General features: G+C 36.8%; 1 protein-coding gene across 2 annotated transcripts in view; it reads left to right on the forward strand.

Moving 5' to 3' along the window:
- KCNAB1 (potassium voltage-gated channel subfamily A member regulatory beta subunit 1) overlaps nucleotides 1-20,404 on the forward strand; it is a 195,064-nt gene extending 174,660 nt beyond the window's left edge. For both annotated transcript variants that reach the window (XM_039330678.1, XM_039330679.1), the window contains exons 9-14: nucleotides 13,091-13,176; nucleotides 14,061-14,181; nucleotides 14,979-15,073; nucleotides 17,185-17,305; nucleotides 19,134-19,222; nucleotides 19,683-20,404. In XM_039330678.1, coding sequence (XP_039186612.1) covers nucleotides 13,091-13,176; nucleotides 14,061-14,181; nucleotides 14,979-15,073; nucleotides 17,185-17,305; nucleotides 19,134-19,222; nucleotides 19,683-19,772 — 602 coding nt within the window. In that variant the 3' untranslated portion in view covers nucleotides 19,773-20,404. The remainder of the gene's footprint in view (nucleotides 1-13,090; nucleotides 13,177-14,060; nucleotides 14,182-14,978; nucleotides 15,074-17,184; nucleotides 17,306-19,133; nucleotides 19,223-19,682) is intronic.
- Nucleotides 20,405-23,481: the final 3,077 nt, after the last annotated feature.

Below are 23,481 nucleotides of genomic sequence, written 5' to 3' on the forward strand. Positions count from 1 at the left end.
ACAAGACCTAATCAGTTTCACATTAAAGACTTTTGTTTGCCTCCTAAGGAAAATAGTTAGCGTGAGCACATTCCTTTCAGTATGTATTCCCTATTGTGCCACTGCTTACTATCTTGTAATCCCTTCCTCTCCAAAGAATGTAAATACAAATATCAATTCTATTCTTGCTAATTATGCCAGGGGTGGGCTGAGCATTCCAAAGGGTGGTGGGGTGTGGGGAAAAAGGGCTACAAGATTTATCCCTTTACCTGACCTCTTGTGAGTCAAGTCACAGAAATCCTTCTGCCAATATGACTCCAAACTGCTGGGTGAGTCAAAATGGCAGAAGGATTTCTGTGACTCAGAAAGCAAAGGAAAGTTGAAATAAAATCATAAGCTCAGTTGCAGTCATGTGATTTTTCACTTAATGACTTCCTCATTTAACAACTGAGTTGCCATCCCCAATTGCAAACACTAAAACAAAATTGCTTGCATATCACACAGACTGTGTAGCATGCAGAAGAATTAAAGGATTACATGTTCACGTTAGTCTCTCAATATATATATATACTGCTCAAGAAAAATAAAGGGAACACATCCTATAAGAAATCCTATAGGATGTGTTCCCTTTATTTTTTTTTAGGCTCAATTTTGGCTCGTTACAAATGGCTAGGAAAAAATGGTTGAGGGAATGAAGAAAAATATTGAAAACTCAAGATAACATTCTCTTGATGTTTTGGGAACTCTAATGTTTGATGGGGAATTTAAGAACTCCTCAAAAATGTACGCTTGATGTACCAGGCTAGAAGGAGTCCTTTTGAATTTTGAAAGCATAATTAGTCTAAGTATGTCTACTATATTTGTAAATACAGGTATGGTACTGACAATGGTTTATTGAATAAATCACAATTGTTTTGTTTCACAGATTTTTTTACAAACTGTAGTAATCGGGTTTACACAAAGCCTAAGACAAAACAAATCCTTTTGTTGGCCAATTCTCCTCACCTACCCCACACACACACTTCACTTTTACATCCATAATTTTATTTTGTTCGTTTCACTATTTACTTATGTAATGTTAAGAGGATGCAAGTTGGTCAGGAACGCAGTATCTTTGACCTTGATCCTTCTCAGATTTCCCCTCCCCCTTTCTTTAAAGTTGTATTGTTTTCAAGCATCAAGTCTTGATTTCTTCTTTCTTAATGATAGGATTCATGGACCAAAAAGAACTGGCTCAGGGATGTTATGATCACTGTAAGACAATCTTGGACCCAAGAAGAAGAACTAATGGAGGACAAAGCCTTTGTTCACATCCTAAATTGGCAGGAGAATAACTAGTGGGAGGTTAACTTCACACAGACTTATATTAGGAAAATGAAGAAGAAAATACAAAGAGCTCCACATGGTGTTTGTGATAATTACACCTCTTGCATCATTGTCTTTTGGAAATGTTCCTATTCCATGACTGCTGATGTGAGCAATGTTGCTATGATTCCCTTGCAATGGAGAGGAGCATCTGCATAAGGTCTTATTTTCTATTGTGTGAGGGAAATATTAATGGCATCATAATTGGTACTGTTTTTGGAGGTATATATAGGTTTTTAATGGAGCTTGGGAGAATAGTTTTTGTCTACGTTCAGCATGCTCTTATTTTTCAGACATAATAATTCTTACTCCCATTATTCTGTTCTTGACAAGACAGCTTTACAGCTTTATATCCCTGTAAAGAACGCTGGGTGAATTGTTTAGCCTGAGTCAATACTTCAGGATTGAGAACTCTAGATGTTCTCAGATTTTGGGGAGAGTTGGACACATTGTGCTTCATGTTAAGAATAAATTCCATGGACTTTAGTTTGTGTTGTTTTATATCTTACACTAAATCTTTCCTGATTTTATATATATATATATACATATATATGTATTTGGTTGTTCGGGTTTTCTCCCGCGTAAAATTGGAAGTGTCTTGGCGACGTTTCAATGAAGTCCCATTCGTCATCTTCAGGCTGGTGTTTTCAGCTTCGTGCTTTGAGCAGCAATGTGCGGTCTTAGCTGTTTCTTCCTTTTAACTGCCAGTGGGGGTATGAACTGATTGGGTGGGAGCTTGGCTGTGTTCTGATTGGGTGGAGGTGTGTTCTGAATGGTTAGGGCTTGGCTGTGCTCTGATTGGCTGGGGGAGTGTTCTGTTTGGTTGTGCTCAGGTTAGTCTGAGTTGCAGAGGGGTTTGAGATTTTGGGCTGCCTTGCTATTTTTTGGCTTCGCGTTCGTGGTCGTGCTTCCTCTTCATGGAGGGTGTCAGTTTGCTTCATGTATGGATTGGAGGGGTTTAAAGTGGCTAATGATGCAGCTGTGGTCTGGCTTCTGGTTTGTGGTCGTGCCTCGTCATCGGTGTGGCTTTGGGTTTGTTTTTTGCGTGGATGTGTGGTGGTGACATCCTGTGTGGTTTTTGTGAGTGTGGGTCTGGTATCATTTTTTGTGTTAGGGAGTCGTTTGTCAATAAGGGCGGGTTTCCAAATGGCTGGTAGGCGGGAGGTATCATCTCGCTTGTTCATGCTGTGTGGGCGTTTTTCTATCTCGATGGCTTCTCTGATTATTCTGTTATTAAAATGTTCACTTTTGGCAATGGTTCTGGTATTTTTAAAGTCAATTTCATGTCCTGTGGCTTTAAGGTGTTGGACCAGGGAAGATGTTGGTTCCTCTTTTTTGACTGAGTTCTTATGTTCTTCAATGCGTGCACTTATTCTTCTGTTGGTTTGTCCGATGTATGTGGTGGGACAAGTGGTGCATGGGATTTCGTATACTCCTTGATTTTCTAATTCAATTTTATCTTTGGGGTTTCTAAGGATGGTGGATATTTTTCTGTTTGTGCAGAATGCTGTTTTGATGTTGTGTTTATGGAGGATCTTACTGATTCTGTCTGTGGTGCCTTTTATGTATGGGAGGAGGGCTTTGCCGTTTTCTTGTTCTTTGTCTTGGATTTTAGTGGGGGTTTCTTTTTGGATTAGGTTTGTAATCTTATTTCTATGGAATCCATTGGATGTTAGTACATTGGTGAGAGTGTGTAGTTCGGGTTTTAGGTGTTGTTCGTCAGCTAAGCGTTTTGTTCTGGAGATGAGTGTCTTGGCTACAGAGTTGATCTGTGCTGGGTGGTGGTGTGAGAGAGCGTGCAGATAGCGGTTTGTGTGTGTTTTCTTCTGGTAGATGGTGTGTCCTAGGGAGCCATTGGATTTCTTGTAGACTAAGACATCCAGGAAGGGAAGTTGGTTGTTAGCTTCTGTTTCCATGGTGAACTGTATTTTGGGGTGTAGGCTGTTGAGGTGTGTGAGGAAGTTGTCCAGTTTTTCTTTCCCATGTGGCCAGATTATGAAGGTGTCGTCTACGTATCTGAGCCAGAGTTTGGGTTTGTGATCCGATTTTTCTAGAGCTTGGGTTTCAAAGTGTTCCATGTAGAGGTTGGCAATGACAGGTGAGAGGGGTGATCCCATGGGTGCTCCTTCTGTTTGTTTGTATTTTTGTCCATTATAGATGAAGTATGTGTTGGATAGGCAGTGGTTGGTCAGATCTAAGATGTGTTTGGGGGAGTTATATTTGTTTTGAATAGCTGTCAAGGCTTCTTTGATAGGCACTTGGGTGAAGATGTCATATTCGATGTCATATTCGATGTCATATCCCTCTTCACCCAGACCACAACTGCATCATTAGCCACTTTAAACCCCTCCAATCCATACATGAAGCAAACTGACACCCTCCATGAAGAGGAAGCAGGACCACGAACGCGAAGCCAGAAAATAGCAAGGCAGCCCAAAATCTCAAACCCCTCTGCAACTCAGACTAACCTGAGCATGGAATATTAAAGTTCAAGCATTTCAGATAGTCCTCATTAAACAACCACTTGTTCAGTGATGGTTTGAAGTTACAGCAGTGTTGAACAAGGGGGCCTATGACAGATCCTTGTAGTTGCAACTGTCACAATATTTCTGCAGTAGCACAATAGTGATTCGGTGCTTGGCAGCTGGCTTGCAGTTATGATGTTGCAAGACCCTGCAATCACAAGATTGCAACCTTCGCTACCGGCTTCTGACGAGCAGCACCAATGGCAGGAGGTTGCAAATGGCAATCATGTCTGTGGAATGCTGTGGCCACATGGGATTTGCCTAGCAATGACAACTGGGACTGTCGCAACTTCATGTCCCTGCCAGCTTCTGAGATTATTTTTCTTGACTTTTCAGCCTATGCCTTGGTATTTCCTACCCCAAAATTAACAAGTTTGATTCAACTTTTTTGATGTCAGTCATGCTCCCTCAAACAAAGTTTAGTGTTGGCCTATTTACTTAGCGTTATCATATCTGGGCTGTCCAAATCCAAATTCAAATTTCCTTTCTGTTACGGCAGAGATTTAGTGCTGTATGGTGGCAAGGTTATCCAGGATCATGTTCTAGCTGTGAGTGGAGGCAAGTTGATTAGGACAAATGATGGCCTTAGGCACACTCCCAATTCTTACACATAATGTTTAAGCATGTATGGATATGCGTATGGGTGTGTGTGTGTGTGTTTGTGTGCACATGCAAATATTTATTTACATAAATTCTTGCATTAAGGTGTTGGCTGCAGTTAAAAATACTGTTGCTTTCTTCGTAAGAGAAATGTAAAGATTAAGGTTGCAATCATTAATGCTCTTTGTTTGGAGTAACTCTTAATTTTCCCCCAGAAAAATATGCATAGGATCAGAATATTAAAAAAAAAACCAGAACTATTTCTTTGCCATCCTACCATATGTAGAGTTTCCATGGCAACTCTGTACTTAATGTTCTCTGTGCACATAAACAAAGTTCCAAAGTTATAGTCCTATGGATAAATCTTTTTTTTAATGGGGGGGGGAGTTGTCCATTTCTTTCTTTTACTGTTCTGTATCAATTCTTTAGAATTAAAAGCCATGCTATTTAAGTGCGGCAACCTATATAATTATCTGTAACAATCAGATGTTGAGTTTTCTACTAAGATGATTTAGCAAAATTCCTTAAATCTCATTCATATCTCTAGGACAGAGATGGCAGGATTCACTGCCCACTTTAAACTGAAACTACTTGACATGAAAGTAAGACATGGAAAGTTTATGGGAGCCACACTTCTGTTGGGGTGGGTCTTTTGTCCAAATGGATGTCTTTTTTTTTTTAAGAAATGCATCTATTTAACACATACCTCACTAAAGATCTGATTAAAAACAAAAAAATACATGATGTATATTTGATTAATCTTTTGAAGGGCTTAACACATAAAAGAACATAGCCTTAAACATTAAAAACCAAACTCTACTATGAAAAGAATCATGGTGATACAAAGAAGTTCTGTTGTAATTATCCTCTGTGCTGCCAACCAATAGATTGGTGATGATGAGTAAGAAAGTTAGGAAACTGGCAAAGTTTATCTGTTTTAGTTCTTTTCTTTTCTTTTAATGGAAAGTTCTTCTTGATATGATTGGTTAGCTTTTTATCATATTTCAGTATCAGTCACACTGGTATTTATAGAACAGTGGAGGGGGTGACATTTACAATAATGCAATCTATACTTCCCAAGTCAGTTCTCAAACTGTGCTGCTTAGTGATAAATCACATGATTTCCCTCCAGCTTGTGGCATCTCTAGTTAAAAGGATGACAATGTGATAGTAGGTGACATGAGATTCTGGTCTGCAAATGAGATCTTGGAAACCTACAATTCACAATTTATCAGAGATGAAGACCAGAGATAGATAGACAGGCAGGCAGGCAGGCAGAGATGATAGATAGAATCAAGCATAATAGTGTTAAAGAACTCATGTTAATAAAGGAACCTAATTTATCAACATAATTAAGGTAAGGTCATGGGTTTCATTTTCACACTTTGAGATCTTATTTATTTAATTTATACCCACCAGAATCAGAAAGATTCTTAGTAGTTTACAACAATTAAAAAAAACGTAATAACAATACAGGCTAAAAGGATATAAAGACTTCAGTAAAAAGTAAAATTAACAGTAGCTATCATTTTAGCCATCTGATAGCATAAGACAGCATCAGCTATCATCCATTCCCAGAGGCCTTTGGGAATAAAGCAGTTTTGACCTCTCTTCAAAAAGAAACCAGATTTGGCACTGGAATAGAATAGAATAGAGCTGGAAGGGACCTTGGAGGCCTTCTAGTCCAGCCTCCTGCTCAAGCAGGAGAGCCTATACCATCTCAGACATTTAGCGCCTCTTTTTAAAAATCACCAATGATGGAGTGCCTATGATTTCTGGGGGTAAGCTATTCCATTGGTTAATTGTTCTCACTGTCAGGAAGTTTCTCCTTAATTCCAGGTTGCTTTCTCTTTGATCAGTTTCCAACCATTGTTTCTTGTCCTACCTCTGGTGCTTTGGTGAATAACCTGGCTCCCTCTGCCCTGTGGCAGCCCCTCAAATACTGGAATATTGCTATCATGTCTCCCCTATTTCTTCTTTTCTTTAGATTAGCCAAACCCAAGTCCTGCAGCCATTCTTCATATGTTTTAGTCTCCAAGCCTTTGATCATCTTAGTAGCTCTTCTTTGAATTTTTTCCAAACTCCCAACATCTTTTTTGTGATATGGTGACCAAAATTGGTTGCAATATTCCAGGTGTGATCTTACTAGGGGTACTAATATACTAATTTATAAAGGGGTACTAATAACTTGTGTGATCTTGATTCTATGTCTCTGTTTGTACAACCCAGGATTGTATTAGCTTTTTTGGCTGCTGCTGCACACTGCTGGCTCATGGTTTTTGTATTTGTCCTTTTTGTCTTTCAGTTTGTCAGAGAATTCTTTGTGCAGCCATGCTGGTTTCTTCTTGAATTGCTTGTTTTTCCTTTTCAGTAGTATTGTGCTGGTATGGGCTTTTATGATCGCCTTTTTCAGAGTTTCCCACGCTTCTTGGGTTGTTTTCCCATTTAGGATTTTCATCCATGGGATCTTTCCTAGGTTCTCTGAGTTTGTTAAAGTCAGCCCTTTTGAAGTTCAAGACACTGGTTGGATTGTTTTCTATTGCTAGTGTTTGTGTTATATTAGATTCCAGTATGATGTGGTCACTGGCAACTTCTGATCTGCTCTCTAAAGAAAGAATGTCATCACAGCAAAACAGTGTCTTTGTGAACCCCCCAACAGATGAATTGGAATCTGTACATTCATATTTGTACCAAGTGAAGCTAACTCAAGCACGCTAGGTCAATCATTTCTGCTTAGAGAAGGCAATCCTGCATAGGAACCAAGCCATTTAAGGTTTTTATGGGTTAAAAACAATACTTTGAATTGTAATCTGAAGCTTTCCAGCAACTAGCACAGTATTTGTAATAAAAGCCTAACTCAGGCATAGTGACTTTTATCCATCAACATGTAGGTCAACACAATTTAGCACCAGTTTAGCACTAGTTTTCAGAAATAATCCAGCATAGAGTGAATTGCAGTAGATGTGAAGGGTGGTGATAAGGACATTGCTTACCCTCACCATGTCTTCTGACTTCAGGTAAGGTTGTAACTGGAACATCAATGGAATCTGGGCAAAATCTCCCCAGCCATGACTTCCATTTGGCTACGTAGCAGTAACTGTGAATTCAAGAGAATACTCAAATTGTGGATCTGTTTCTTTAGGATAAGTGCCTTCTCATTTAAGAATGATTTCTGGACAAAGAGCAACTCTATTCCCTTTGGGTTCAACCTCAACTTGTGTAATGGCATGTAGGAAAAGCCCTGGGAGATGGGGTGAAGAGAGGCTGCATAGACAACAGTCAGATAAGAGACAGCATAGCTGGCAGAATTCTAACAAGGGGACTGAGTTCTATAAAAAGGAATTCAAGAAGTAGCTTTCAAAATAGAGAATAGAGTACAGGCCATGAAACATGTATTCAAGGCAAAGAAAAAAAAGATTCCTCAACAGTGAGAGCAGTTTTATGGTGGATCTAATGATGCAAAGAGATAGTGGGTCCCTCTCATGACATAATGAACAGACAGAGGTTACATAACCATCTGTTAGAGATGCTTAATTGGGGTTCCCATGAAGAGGGATAAATTGCATTTGATGGCTTAATTGGCTCTTCCACCTCTGTGATTTTATCAAATGACCCACTGAATTCATTCATGCTTTTTTGCATATCCAAATAAACAGGACTTGTACAAACCCACCACTGTGGTCTTTGTATAACTTGTATTGTCCTCAATTCCGTTAGTTGCCTTGTACTTGAGGAATTAAAGTTTATGCGCCAAAAACCCCACTTAACTCTTTCTACAATGCTGCCCTCTTGTGTTATAAAACTTTAATAGTTTTGCCACATGAGTAATGTTGCCACACTTACATTTTTTTGCTTAACAAAATTGTATGTTAACCATGTTTCAAGTGTACCTAAATTTCCCTAATCTCTTTTTCTCCCACAAAATCAGTGAAAAAAATAATCATTACAATAACTGTTGACCATCATCCATTCTTATAAGTTGTGTCCATGGCAAGATGGCAGATGGAGCACCACAATGCAGGTCCTGCCCTTTTTGTGTGTATATCAATGTCTCTCGCACAGATTCAAAATGATGAAGTTTACAGTTGTAAGACCAACCCTGTTTTGATGCCCTTATTGTTCCTGCTGAAACAACTGTGAGATGCAGTCTTTTTGGGATTTCTGGCATTGATTGTCAAGCTTTGAGGAGCAATATGGAAATAAAAATTGTCTACCATCTGTCTTCGCAAGCCAGAGTATCATCTTTCTTTTTTATTTTCATTTTTATAAAAGTAAGCATCTAGAAAGGATAACAGAAAGGTATGTACATTATCTGCTTTCCTTGCCTTACCAAAAAAAATTTTAAATGTTGTGATTGAAACATCATGACATGGCCAAAAATTCTAAGATTTCAGTCTAACAACATGAGATGCCATGATATTTTACATGAGAACAATATTTGTGGCATTCTTTGGAGAAGTTTTATGAGAGTTCCAACCTCATAAGGTGTTTTGCTATTTTAAAAATTCTCATTTATTATTGCAGGATATAATAAGCAAGTGTTGAAAGTAAAAATAAAAACAAACAAAGATAAGAAATTCAGAAGGCTAAAAGGTTAACAAGGCAGCGGGATTGTCCTCAAGCCACCAGTCATCCCCAGTACTCTTAGACCCACATGCTAATTGGCAAAGCCAAGGGTTAACACTATTCCATAAAACCTGAAGAGTGGGAGCTCACCACAACTCTGGGAGTCAGATGTTCCAAAGGGTGGGGGCCTTCTCTTAGATCCCACCAGTCAAATTCCTTGACCTACCAGAAACACAGCATGCCTCCATTCTTGATGTGGTGGGATGGGTCACTGCAATTGGGATGAGATGGTTATTCAAGTGCTTGAGTTCCCTGGCATCAGGAGCTAGTTGCGGGAATATCAGATAGACTTCCTCATCAGCAGTGGTTTTACTGGCATGCTGGGTCTCATTAAGGCTGATATTACTTACTGTAACACATTTTCTTTTTTGTCCTTTCTTACATTAAATAATTGCAGGGCAATTAGTCAGTTTATATGTCATTTCAGATGTGTTCATTATATTAATTTTACTGTAAGAAGATAACTTTATTTCAGAGCAAATTGCCTAGCATTGTAATAGCAGAAGGATTTTTTTTTCTTATTCTTGTAATTGGAGTGGAGGCTAAGAGGTGAAAATGTGCAATTTAATATAATATATAATATGAACTATTTTACGGGGAGTTTCAGAACTAAAAATATAGAATAAAAAAGAGAGATTAAAAGGCTGGTTATGTAGTTTATAGCTCAATTAATAATAATATTTGTCTAAAGGGCTATTCCCTTCTTCTGTGGAGCCTAAATGCATGACTGTACATTTCCATTTGCATACTGTTGGATGGTAAAAGGCAAAATGATTTCTCGATTGAAAATCTAGGAATCTTGTTGGATTGCAGTACAAGATGAATATAAACCAACAGTGTGATGTATTTGCCCTCCCTCCCCTTAAAAAAGCAAACATAGTCCTTGGCTCCATTAAAAAAAGTATAGTATCAAAGTCAACAGAAGTAACGGTTCCTCTCTGTAGTATTAAACCACATTTAGAGTAGTACTACACACCCTAGTTCCAGGTACTGCATTTTGGAAAGACACTGAAAAAATGTGTCACGTCTTTTCTTATATATAATATATTAATGATTTTCTCATTTTATAATTGAATATTTAAAAAGCAATGTGATGGGTTGATCAATAGTTCAATAGCATACATAAGTCTTTAGTATAAATCTCATTTATTTATTTATTTATGAGACTTATATACTGTTTTAAGTGCAAGCACTCTCTAAGCAGTGTACACCAGTAAGCAATGTATGTATGTATGTATGTATGTATGTATATATATATATATATATATATATATATATATATATACACACACATACATACATACATACATACATACATACATACATACATACATATATATATATATATATATATATATATATATATATATATATTTACATTGCCCCCAACAATCTGGGTCCTCATTTGAGCCAGTGAGATTTGAACCGCTGACCTGCTGAACACAGTCAGCTAAAGTGGCCTGCAGTACTGCACTCTAACTGCTGCGCCACCTCGGCTCATATTACAACATCAACTATTTCCTCACTTTTTCCATTAATATCTGCTATTTCATATTGGGCTAGTAGAGTTCTTATTATTATCAACTAAATAAAAACATCTTTGTTACAATTATCAATAAATTTTAGCTTATACATATCTTAATTGTGTTTGCACTTGATCCTTGTATACAATCAATGTCCTGTTATTGCTTTTTTTTCCAGGCATTAATTTCCCATCAATATTCAAATTAACATTATTATTTATAATTTCCAAATATTTTATATTTAGGTGACCAAAGTTTCCCTTATCTCAACTTCATGTGTCATGTCTGAAGGACAACTAAAACAAGGGAAATACAATAAAACCAAGTTTAAATAAAAGATGGCAAGAACAGACCAGTTAGGAATGAAGTAAGGAGTTTCACCCTCCCTCACCAAAGACCTGGGTGAAGATCCAGGCTTTCATAACTATTATAAACAATAGCAGAGTGGGGCTATCTACCATAGGTCTTGGGGAAGACTCATTCCAGAGGGAAGGTGTTCTATTGAAAAAGCATGCTTCCAGCGTCCCAATAGATAACATTGTTTAATTGAAGGAAGCTGGAGACTGCCAACCCTACAAGACAGAATAGGCCAGGCAGATAACTACAGTATTGGAGACTGACAGTCCCTCAAGTCACCAGGTTTTACACGAGGTAAAGCTTTATTGTAGATAATGACTAGCACCTTGAATTGCAATTGAAAGCAAACTGGCAAGATAACTTATGAAGGAGATATGTGGGCCTACTGAGGCATGCCCATCACTGCCCATGTTGCTGCATTGAAAACCAGCGGAAAATTCTGGGTGGTCTTCAAAGGGCAACCCATGAAGACCACCTTACAGTAGTCAAGGTGTGTGGTGATCAGGGTATGAGTGTTTGTCTGAAGAGCCTTTCAATCTAGAAAAGAATGTACCAGGCGCATCATTTGGTGTGTAGGAACTGCAAGTCTAGCAATATGCCCTGGTTGGGCTAGTGATTTCTAAAATACCTTCAAAACAGTTTTATTCCACATTTTACATTTGGGCTGTGCAGGTGAAGAATGAAGAATACCTCAGTATCCACGCTTTAAAGCTACCAAGCAAGGGCAATGTGACTTAATTAAGGCCTTCCTGAAGTCTTCAGGGTTGCATGCATATTTAGTGAAGCAAAGTGGTACATTCTTTTGCATATCCATATGCATGCCTAGAAGGTTTTAGAAAGGCAGCCAAACAGAGAAAGTCCAAATGTTATCCCTCTCTCCATCTGTTAGATTTTTTTACTCCTGAGGTGATGATGAACATGTCCCTATCTCACTACTTTTACAACATTCTTGGGAAACAGCACAAAAATGAGGAAAGACTAAGCTTCATGATAACAGCTTTTTCTTTTTCCCCAATAAGACTAGGATTTCATTCAGGGTGGTTACTTGGCCAAGTTGAACATAGATGTATTAAAAGGGAAAGTGTGAAAAATCTTTTAGTGACCTCCATAAAGGGACATGAATCCGTATGTGCATAGAAAGCAATGCAATATAAACCACTTTAGCATAAAGTTTTCTTGGGTTGGCTGTATGTGCATGTGGGTTCATAGATTCTGTACAAAGGGATCAGTGTTAAACAGCATTTCCTGCCTGTAAATGCAGAGATGATCTGAGAAAGTTTTAGAAGATGTGCTTGTTTCCATGCTTGAGGAGGAGTGCTTCCTTCAGACCAATGTATCTTGATTGTTTTGTACCACTGTAATATGTACAACATTTATTGGACCACAGTTAAGTCAGATAAAGAAAGAGGAATACAGGCAGTCCTCAACGTACAACCATAATTGAGCCCAACATTTCTGTTGTTGATTGAGACATTTGTTAAGCGAGTTTTGCCCCATTTTATGACCTTTGTTGCCACAGATGTTAAGCGAATCACTGCAGTCGAAAAGTTAGTAATACAGTTGTTAAGTGGCTTCCCCGTTGATTTTGCTTCTCAAAAGGTTGCAAAAGGTGATCACATGACCTTGGGACACAGCAATGGGCATAAGTATGAACCAGTTGCCAAGCATCTGAATTTTGATCACATGGTCATGAGACTGCTACAAAAGTCGTAAGTGTGAAAAATGGTTATGACACTTTTTTCAGTGCCATTGTAACTTTGAACAGCCACTAAAGGAACTGTTGTATATCAAGGACTACCTATAACAGGAACAGTGCCCTAATCCCGCGCATAGTCCTATCTCCATTATGTTCAGGGGCAAGGCCTGAAGAAAATCTAATAGGCCTTGTGATCAGCTTTGTGATTGTGTACAGCACTGTAATGCAACTCATCTAAATGCATTCAGAATTTCTCTACATATTTTCTGCATCAATGTGAAAGATGCTAGTAATGGATTGAGACAGGATCAGCATCACATGCACTCCATTTCTCTTGCATAAATTGAAAATATTGGCTTCTGAAGTAAGCTGTTATCTATTAGCATCTGTTGCATAATTCTGCCTTTTTTCTGATTTAGAGATTGTCCGAGCAATGACACATGTGATTGATCGGGGGATGACAATGTATTGGGGGACTTCGCGCTGGAGTGCCATGGAGATTATGGTAATCTAGCTTTTGGGGAATGAACAATAAATCAACTAATTCACATTTAATTAAACATCAAAAAAGTCTGGCCTGAAATAGCTATGATTCTATAGTCTCACATTTGTGGGCCATGTACATAATGTTGTCATCAAACATTTTCCTCTTGTATTTTCATTGCGGGAAAATGTCAAAATTGAAAGATTAGTGCCTGCATCTCCTATGTTATTACTTTTGAATAAATTGTAGAAACATTGGAATTGGGCTGAGTATTGACTTGCTCTACAATTCTTCCTTTGTTCCCCAAGGCCAAAATGACCAGCAGGGCATCTGCTTATAGGGATTAAAAATGCATCAGTGAGATGCATGATCAACTTGACGTAGACCTAAATCTTCATCATGCATGCTTCTTCCTTTTCCCAACGTATGTTGATTTGTATGTTCCTATAATTATTTTGTAATTCAAGAGCTGTTTTATACACTGTTAGCCAGCAACTGAAGCTGCACTTGCTTTTTAAAATATAGCTTTCTGATTTATCATTTCAATTTCTACATTGCCATATTGCATTCATGGCAGCTACTATATATAAAGTGCCTTTGTCTTTACTTAATGCACCCACATTTTTGCAAATGATGTTTTGTCACTCGTGAGAGAATGCTATCTGCAGGCTTTTGTACCTTTTTTTAAAAAAAAAAAAACAAAAATGATCAGATCATTCAGAGCAGTGCTTTTTTCATTGCTCCAAATATTTTTAATGTATTCACCGAGTAAATCGAGTGTCAGATCCTTAATACATAATGCCTGAATGAGGAATGGAAAACAGTAGGTTTGATTGATGTATGATTTTATGCCTGAGGAATTCTCCCTGCTAATGTATTTTTCTTTTGCTGCTGATTCTCAACAGGAAGCATATTCAGTTGCAAGACAGTTTAATATGATCCCACCGGTATGTGAACAAGCAGAATATCACCTTTTCCAAAGAGACAAAGTTGAAGTTCAGTTGCCAGAATTATACCACAAGATAGGTAATGTACCAAGGCAGCGTCTTTCATGAAAGAAAGAGAAATTAATTCTTTTTATGTCCAAAGCATATACTTGGAGACAGTGCCTGTCCCCTACTGTTTAATCATTATCGTAGGTATATAAATCTTTGCCTAGAAGAATTATCTTTATACATGGAAGGAACTGACAGCAAGGCTTCTTCATGACTGCAGCAGTTTTATGTCATGTATAAAAACTACAGATGTTCATTTTTTCACTCCTAAAGGTCTAAGATTAGATTTTTTTTATCCCATCTTTATTATTTTTATAAATAACTCATACTTAATATTCCTTCCTCCTCCTACTTTCCTCATAGCAACAAAACTATGAAGTGAATTGGGGTGAATCACCCAGCCAACTTTTATGCTTAAGACAGGGATAGAACTTACATCTCCTGGTTCCTAGACCGGTGTCTTAACCATTTGACCAAACTGGGTGCAATCCTAAATAAACTTTCTAAGAAATAAGCCTCCGTGAGAAGACTGGCATTTCTCTTCAATAAAATAGGCAATGAATTGCACAACTGCTTTATTCTGGTCTTTGAGGTTCCCCACATGGACTGGGGCTTGCATAAAGTGGGATAAAAACCACATTCATTTTATATATTTTGCATTATTTTGAAAAACGTCTAATCTCTTTCCTGACTAAACATTTTCTAAGCCTCAAAATGATGTAACTGTTCTTAGATAAATGGTTTCTAGCCTTTTATTCTTTGGGGTTTTTAAAACATTTTTGTTTGTTTTGATATTTCTACAGTATTGTCTCACTGATTGCTTTGTAGGAGTTGGAGCAATGACTTGGTCTCCGCTTGCTTGTGGGATTATCTCAGGAAAATATTCCAGTGGAGTCCCCGAAGGATCAAGGGCATCCTTGAAGGTATTTCTCTCATAGGCTACCTGGGCAACCTGCCTCACAAGAGCTTCACCTGAGTCCTGAACTACTTTTGTCCTATAATATGTTTTCTACTTAGTATAAACAAATATGAAGGACAATATGTATCCTTGTCTCTAGAAGAAACCTCAGCTTTCCCATTGTCTCTTATTTCATCCCTTGGTTTCTTTTCCCATCAAATTTCACATAAGCATACTGAATCTATTCCTTGCATTGGTCTTATATTTTGAAAAGATGACTTCTCTTTGAACTTTTAAGTTTAATCCTTATATTTTGATCTAGTAATCATGATCTGTCCGTTATCAGAATCAGAAAATGTCCTGGTTGACTGGATTTCACTTCTCTGTCTTCTATTTATTAATATATGGTTAGGTTTATTCCAATATGGTTCATTTAATGATGTTCATTTGTAGAGTTTATATCTATGTTGCTTGAAGCAAGAATCAGCAATAAATAGATTTTCTTTGCAAAACTCAACCCATCTCACCTGTATTATTGCATTTATCCAATCAGTCAGTCCATCAATAATATTTATTCAGTGAATGACCAGCAAAACATTATTCAATAAGAATCTGTCTGTAGTTCCAAGATCTTCCATTCCGTGAGTTTTTGCATTCTAAACATCCATTCATGGCATTGTGTTGTTTCAAGATATTGCAGTTTACCATTTTGCCTTTTGCAATAGAATATCTCAGTCTCTTCAATCACAGCACCTGCATTAAATGCATGTATCAGTCTAAGATTAATCTCTATTGGTAGCCACTAATTCTATCGATCATTGGGTTATAGCTGAGCACATACAGAACAATATTTTTTAAATATTATTGCCACTCCATTTCTTCACATTGTCTCATGTCTGAATCATCTAATCAATTGAAAGTAAAGTGGCGTATTTCAGGCCATTCACCCACTCATAGAACATTCCAACTCAATATACTTTATTCCTGTTTTCATTTTTGCTTTTTAAAATTCTCTCTTCCAACTATGTGTACTTTTACAAGTACTTATGTGTACTTGTAACACAAAGAACTCCTGTTTAAGAACTGGCACCATCAATGACCAGACTCTTCCGGCTCTAGTCTGACCACATCATCCCTCTGAATTGTGAAAGTACAACATTTTCCCCCAAGTAATTAAAGACATGCCTTCTAACCTGGAAATCTTGTCAGTTGACATACAGACTTGTCTAAATATTTCACCCGTCTAGACAGTTTTCTTGGCAACAATGTAAAAGTTGTTTGCTATTTTGAAGAATGACACAATGCATGCCAATTATTGTGGTGTATTCGAAAGCAGTCTTTACAGCTTCACAGCTCGGTCCTTAAGGCAGATAGGCGGCTCCACACAAGAGATTAATGGACAAATGTTTTGTTGTGCTTAGCTCAGATTAAGTATGTGAATTAAATGGAGGTTAAATACAACATAGAAGTAAACTTACCTCCCATCCTCCAACCATTCCTATTAGAATAATTTTGTTCATGATTGCTGGTCATTGTATGGTTAGTATAACTACCCTTACTGATGATAGTGACTATGATTACAAATCAAAAGTCTTTCTGAATTTAGAACTACAGTTTTCAACAACCTTCACCATTAGCCAGATTGGTTAGAGCTATTGGGTATCTTCAACATCTGGAAGATCATAAATTTCCTATTTTTCTTCTGTATGATAGCAACATGCTCACACAACATGCAAACTTTGGTTAATAATAACTATGGTTCTTTTCCTGTGACTGTAAATCAAGAGTGATTAGTAAATTTATTGATTCAGTATGTTGAAAGAGCCAGAAAGTGGCTTCATTCAGTAACCTCTGTGGACGTATAATGTAATACATACATTTTCCAATAAAACTTGTATATGTATAGTACATACATTTTCTGATAAAGCTTTGAAATAACATTGATCAGCAAAATGAAGGTGAGAATTAAGGGCTTAAGGGCTGATATAAACCAGGCTCCTCCAATGTGGTCCCCCCTTATATGTGCTGAACATCATATGTAATTCTCAGCTAGTATGGCAACTAGGTGGAAAATCTGTGAGTTGAAATTCAGACATGTGGACTTAAATTGTCTTTTATTGTGTTTTGATTTGCTAGTGCTATCAATGGCTAAAGGAGAAAATTGTGAGCGAAGAAGGAAGAAAGCAACAAACAAAACTGAAAGAACTTTTCCCAATTGCTGAACGCCTTGGATGTACACTACCTCAGCTAGCAGTCGGTAAGGAATTTTGGGGTTCCCCCCCAGTCCATATTTTTTTATCTTTGTGCTCAGTGATGCTTAACCGCGTTGACATTATGAGCTTGTTCTCGTGTAGAATTTTCCCCGGTGATGTCATAATTTTATTTATGTATGGATTTATTTGCTTATGAAAATGCTGTAATGCTGTCCCGGTCCCAGGATAAGATGCAGGAGAAAAAAATGACAGCTTGGGCTTTGTAACCCCAATTAGATATATGTTGTTTGTGTAAATTTAAATTAATAATGTGTATGTGTGTGTTATGATGTATATGTATGATAGAGCACATATTTCTGAAGCAGGAAGAATACTTAGGTTGGATGTAGCTGTAGTTATAAGTCATCATCATCATTGAAGATATACTCTCCATTTAAGAGAAAATGGAAAATGGCTCATTGAACACAATGCTAAAAATTTGCCATTTCTTCATTAAAAGCCAGATTTAACTACACTAAGGATTGCTCATCAAAAACAGCAGGATTTAATTTACTCATGATTTCAATCACATTAATTGGGGTGGTCTCCTTTAAGTCTGGATCCAATTAATTTAAATATACTTTTGGTGTTGAAATAATTTAATAGCTACATTTTAAATCCAAGCATGAATTTCAGCATAATTAAAATGAACAGATATAAGTATATTCTAATGGTTACAGAACTGGGGAGACCTAGGTTCAACACCACCCCGGTAGCCAGCCAATGGTCTTAGATCATAATTGCAAATAAAATCCTACTTACAAAATTTAAAAAGCAGCAGCAGCAGCAAAAACAAACTAAGGAAGCAAAACATGCTTCACCTGATAAATGAAAACAGAATCCAACCAAATCTTCCAGGTTATAAAATCTTGCTAGTTAGATGCCACCACAATAAAAGCTGTTTTACTATTTATGTTAACAAGATGATATGGCACAAAGATCCCATTATAAGCATGCTCCTTATTTAGATAGATCCACAAATATACACTCTTTGATATTATGATGGAATTAAGGAGAAACTTCCTGACAGTGAGGACAATTAACCAGTGGAATAGCTTGCTCCCAGAAATCATGGACGCTCCATCACTGGAGATTTTTAAAAAGAGGCAGCTAGACAGTCACTTGTCTGAGATGGTATAAGTTCTCCTGCTTGAGCAGGAGTTTGGACTAGAAGACCTCCAAGGTCCCTTCCTGATTCTATTCTATTCTATTCTATTCTATTCTATTCTATTCTATTCTATTCTATTCTATTCTATTCTATTCTAATATTCATGAATGTTCATTAAATACAAAACTGCATCAAAATGACAAGTTATATCATTTGCATAAGATCAGTGACACAAAGTGCATGATTAATTCCTACAAAAATTAATGGCAAGCTGTAAGTAATATTCACAATTCATTCTTACAAAGAAAACCTTTCATATATGAATTTTTCATAATAGCAGTATAGTCCAAGTTTTGCAACTTACCAGAAACCTTTGACATTTAGGTATTTGTGAAAGGTAATTAAAATTAATTAATTTTAATTTGATTAAAATGTATTTTCTTCAAAATTTCATTAAACATTTATTATATATACTGCTTTTGTTTTTCAACATATTACTGAGTTAGTTCTTAATTAATATAATGAATTTTATGAACATTGAAACGATACGGAACTGACCTGTAGGAAAACTGAAATTTTGAAAGGCATTGGGAAGTGTTTCACTAAAATAATAATGGTGAAAGGAAAGGCCTCATAAAACTTCTGAGAATTACAGTAAGTCTGCCAATGTAATGTTATCTTTGCTGACTCCAAAATGCTCTATTATGTTCTTCCCATGTTCCCAGCATGGTGTCTTCGTAATGAAGGTGTGAGTTCTGTTCTCCTTGGATCATCCAATGCTGAGCAATTGATAGAAAATCTGGGTGCCATACAGGCAAGTACAGAGGCTTTCTTTGGGATTAGTTTTGTTGTTCAGTCACTAAGCTGTGTCTGACTCTTTGTGACCCCATGGAACATAGCATGCCAGCCCCCCCCCCGTTCTCCACTGCCTCCCAGAGTTTGCCCAAATTCATGTTAATTGAGTCGATGACACTATCTAACCATCTCATCCTCTGCCACCCCCTTCTCCCTTTACCTTCAATCTTTCTCAACATCAGGGTCGTTTCCAATGAGTTCTCTCTTCTCATTTGGTAGCTAAAGTATTTGAGCTTCAAATTCTTTTGGATTAAACAAAGCAAAAAAGAATGACCATTGTATGGAGATTAAAGGCATTACAGAATTCAATTTTTCTTGAGTTCCTTTGCAATTGGAATTCAGTTGCAATTGTTTTAAGCTGTGTTTCAAAATCATAGAGCAACACTAGTTAAAGTACATGTGTGTTTCTTTGCCTGCAGGTTCTTCCAAAGATGACATCTCACATTGTGAATGAAATTGATAATATTTTGGGGAACAAACCTTTCTGCAAAAAGGACTACAGATCCTAATGTACTGCATGATTAGTCTGGACTGCATGGCTAAACAATAGCTCTGTGCATAGTAGTGTACCGAGTTGATACTATCCAGTTACAATAAAAAATACTCTGCAATTGTAACTTACTAAATCCTCCAAGGCAGTTATGTTCCACCAAAATTCAGTAACATAGCTGATCTGTCTAAACTAAATTGTCTTTACTGTTTTTAAAATATATCAAATCTTAAGAGTTTGGATTAAATCTTGACTGAGATCAATTTGACTCTAATGAAAGAATGAAAAACACAAAAAAATGCAGAAACATTCAGTTAATCAGGGTTTGTGTAGGATTTTCCTAACAGATTCTGACCCCACTGAGTCTTATTTTTCTTTCTTCCTATTTATGCCGTGAAAATACAAAGAATCAAAGATTTCTAAGCCTTAGGTACTTGAAAATAAAAAGAAGGATGTATAGCTATATTTTTTCAATAAACAAAAAGCAAGATACAATTGAAAGCTTAAGACAATTTCAGGGATTTAGATTCTTCAAGCTATCTTAACTATAGGTAAGTTCAAAGTTTTGCCATTTGCATTTTTAAATAGAATTGATTTCTAGATAAACTGTTTAGCTTGGGTTTTGGCTGAAAGAAGGGTTTACTGTTTAAAGACAAAAAAAAAATGAGTAATTAGAGATTGCTATGTCTATCATCTAATTTTAAAAAAATGTATCTGTTCCAGCCAAACACTTATAAGCAAGATTCAGACTGTAAACCTGCAGGCAGGACTAACTTGTTTTTATTGCTATTATATAAGCCATTCTGGCATGCTGAGAACTTTGCTTGAAGCACAGTGTAAGAATGCTTTAAGAAAGAATGCTTGGAATTGCTGTACAATCCCATTGAAATAACATAATTTTAATGTGATTTTGGCTGGATTGTAATGCATTGTTTTAAAAATGTCAAGTTATTTTCTGAAGTGTAAGTACTGAAGTAAACAGGTACCATGGAGATTGCTGTAAAATATTCACTGAAGAACACTTAGGCAGTGAAATTAAAAGAAAAATTATTGTTGCCACTGAAATGCTGTAGTTAAATGCTCTTTTACTAAAATCTTTTTGGCAATGTCTAGGCAACTGTATAATACTGTAAATGTACATAGTGTGTAGAACTGTATAATTTTCTGATAGCCATATAGATGAAATTTTTATCACAGTTCAATGAAATCCTCAGATTTTTGTTTGCTTGGTTCCTTTTCTTCCCCCCATTCCATTTGTAAATTGCATCTGTGATTATTATTATTGCAGCATTAGACCAACAGGAGTAAGTGCTTGGATTTTTCAATCATCCTGTCCATCTAAATATTAAAAATGGCCAAATATTAAACCATACTAATGTATGCCAGGGCTGCATTGTAGAATTTGGGTGCAAATTCTGTGCATGCATTTGTTGTAGCATATTAAAGGCTGTATTTTTATTTGCACACAATTATTCTGTTGCAGCCATGTGGCTAAAAGCCAACAAAAGCGAACAGAAATGAGGACACCATATGGTAAGAATCTGTACAAAAAAAAAAAACATGGGCATCCATGTGCATCAAGAATCTCTGTTCTGCCACACTTGCCAGGCTTTATTTACAAGTTTCCATGAAAGATACTCCAAATGGACAAAACCATGCAATTTTTTTCGCAATTGTAAGGAAACAAAGGGTATGAAGTCTCTGGCCACACCCTAGATTCCCATGTTGTCCTTCATTTAAGGACCCTTACCAATCTGGTTAAGCTTTTAAGTCCAAAATTAGCCTGGTACTTAAAGAAGGCAACTACTGTTCAGGCTTCAATACCGTGTAATTTCGAGCTCTTAACCATGCTTGTATCTTTTTTTTTCTTCTGTATTTTGCTTTTGTTGGCTACAGCTACTTGGATCCATCCTTTAACACCATGCAGAATGAACTCTACATAAAGTATTTTCATTTCCTGCGCATTACATCCCAGAAAAAGGCAGATTTTCCATGGGTTATGATAGTCTACTTTGATAGCAAAGAACCCTTATTGTAACAGAATAAATGCCATGCACTTAAGGGGTTTCTTAGGATTTTCCTTTGACTAGAAAGTAACATTTTTTCTGTTCTGTGCAATATCAGATGATTATAGGTTCTAATGGTGCAATCCTGTGCATTTTTAAAATAAATTTAAAAGATCTAAAATCTTCTCTTGCTAAATATTTATGGGGTTGCAATTTATGATCAAGATCTAAACTACTCCAGTGCTTTAAAATGCCAAGTATCAACTGTGCATTACATATTCCCTATTTTCTGCTATTGAACATTATTAATAATCTTATTTTCGGTCTCCTGCCATACAAATTGGCATATTTCTTTTTGCAATGGGACTCTTAATTTAGACTAGTGATTTATATACTCCAGACCATGTTCATGGAGATCAAAGGCTTCCAGTTCCCCTTTGTACAAAAGTTATATGGTTTTGCACATTTATCCAATATACTTGTGTGGTCCAGATGTCAGTAATTTATTACATCTCTTTCCAACCTAAAATAGTATTGTCTGTTCACTTCAGTGGAAACAGTAAGCTCTAATGATGTTCTTTAACCAAGATACATCAAGCTCCTGAAATGAAAAGACAACACTTCCATGCTTGTCTGAATTGGGGTAAGGAACACCTGCATATATTGTTCTGAGGTTTCTAAGACACCATCTCTACATCCAACATGTTGCTCTCGTTTGAAATTTCATATGGCAATCCTATGAACAAAGCAAGGTCCTGGGATTTTAAATAGATCCACCCTTTTTAATGTTTCTATTTCCTTCAGTATTCTATGTAAATGAACTCAATTGCTGTATACTAGGAATTGCTTTCTACTTTAGCTTGGACACAATAAAGGCATTTTGTGCCCCAAATATATGACTGGATCTATTGATTTTTGAGCAGGAAAAGAAATATTCTAAGGATTAAGTGCGGTTTCAATGCTGTTTTTAGTTTTATTTTTTTTCCCCATCCAGCAGTAGCAATAGCACTTAGATTTATAAACTGCCCAATAATGCTTTACAGCACTCTCTGGGTGGTTTACAATGTTAGCATATTGCCTCCAACAATCTGGGTCCTCATTTTACCGACCTTGGAAGAATGGAAGGCTGAACATTGAGCCCATCAGGATCAAACTTCAGGCTATGGCCAGAGTTAGCCTGCAATACTGCATTCTAACCACTGTCACAACAGGGCTAAGAAAGTGTATGTTGCAAAATAAAGCCAAACTATTTCTCCAAGAGCCACAGGATGCTAATTTAAAATTATGTGCTTCTTTATAATAACAAATATATTCACTGGCACTTGAGGTAACATAATACAAATTTCATTTGTGCTGTATTGGACTGAAGCAGGCAAAGATGCTTTGCACTCAGCATGGGCAACTTCCACCATGTGTTACCATCTGAACTCTTCTTTACCTCAAGCCTGTATTGCTATTGTACAAACTCAGAAAAATATATGCCTTCTTTGAGGAGGAACAGAAAGGATGCCCACTTTGGATTTGAATATTGCACACATGTAATGTTCAGATACATGGCAAACAGCTTTATGCCTCTAGCAAACTATTATTTTTAGCAATTTCTACAAGTCTGAAGATTTAATATATTTTAATGCTACCTCAGTCAATAGAATCGGTGTCTTGCAAAAGCCAATGTATATCGTATCAATAAAATGTTTAATATTTAGTAATAGTAATCATTGC

Source organism: Crotalus tigris, unplaced genomic scaffold, assembly GCF_016545835.1.
Source record: "Crotalus tigris isolate CLP2741 ecotype Arizona unplaced genomic scaffold, ASM1654583v1 scf7180000024430.1745191, whole genome shotgun sequence".
Classification (NCBI taxonomy): Eukaryota; Metazoa; Chordata; class Lepidosauria; order Squamata; family Viperidae; genus Crotalus; species Crotalus tigris.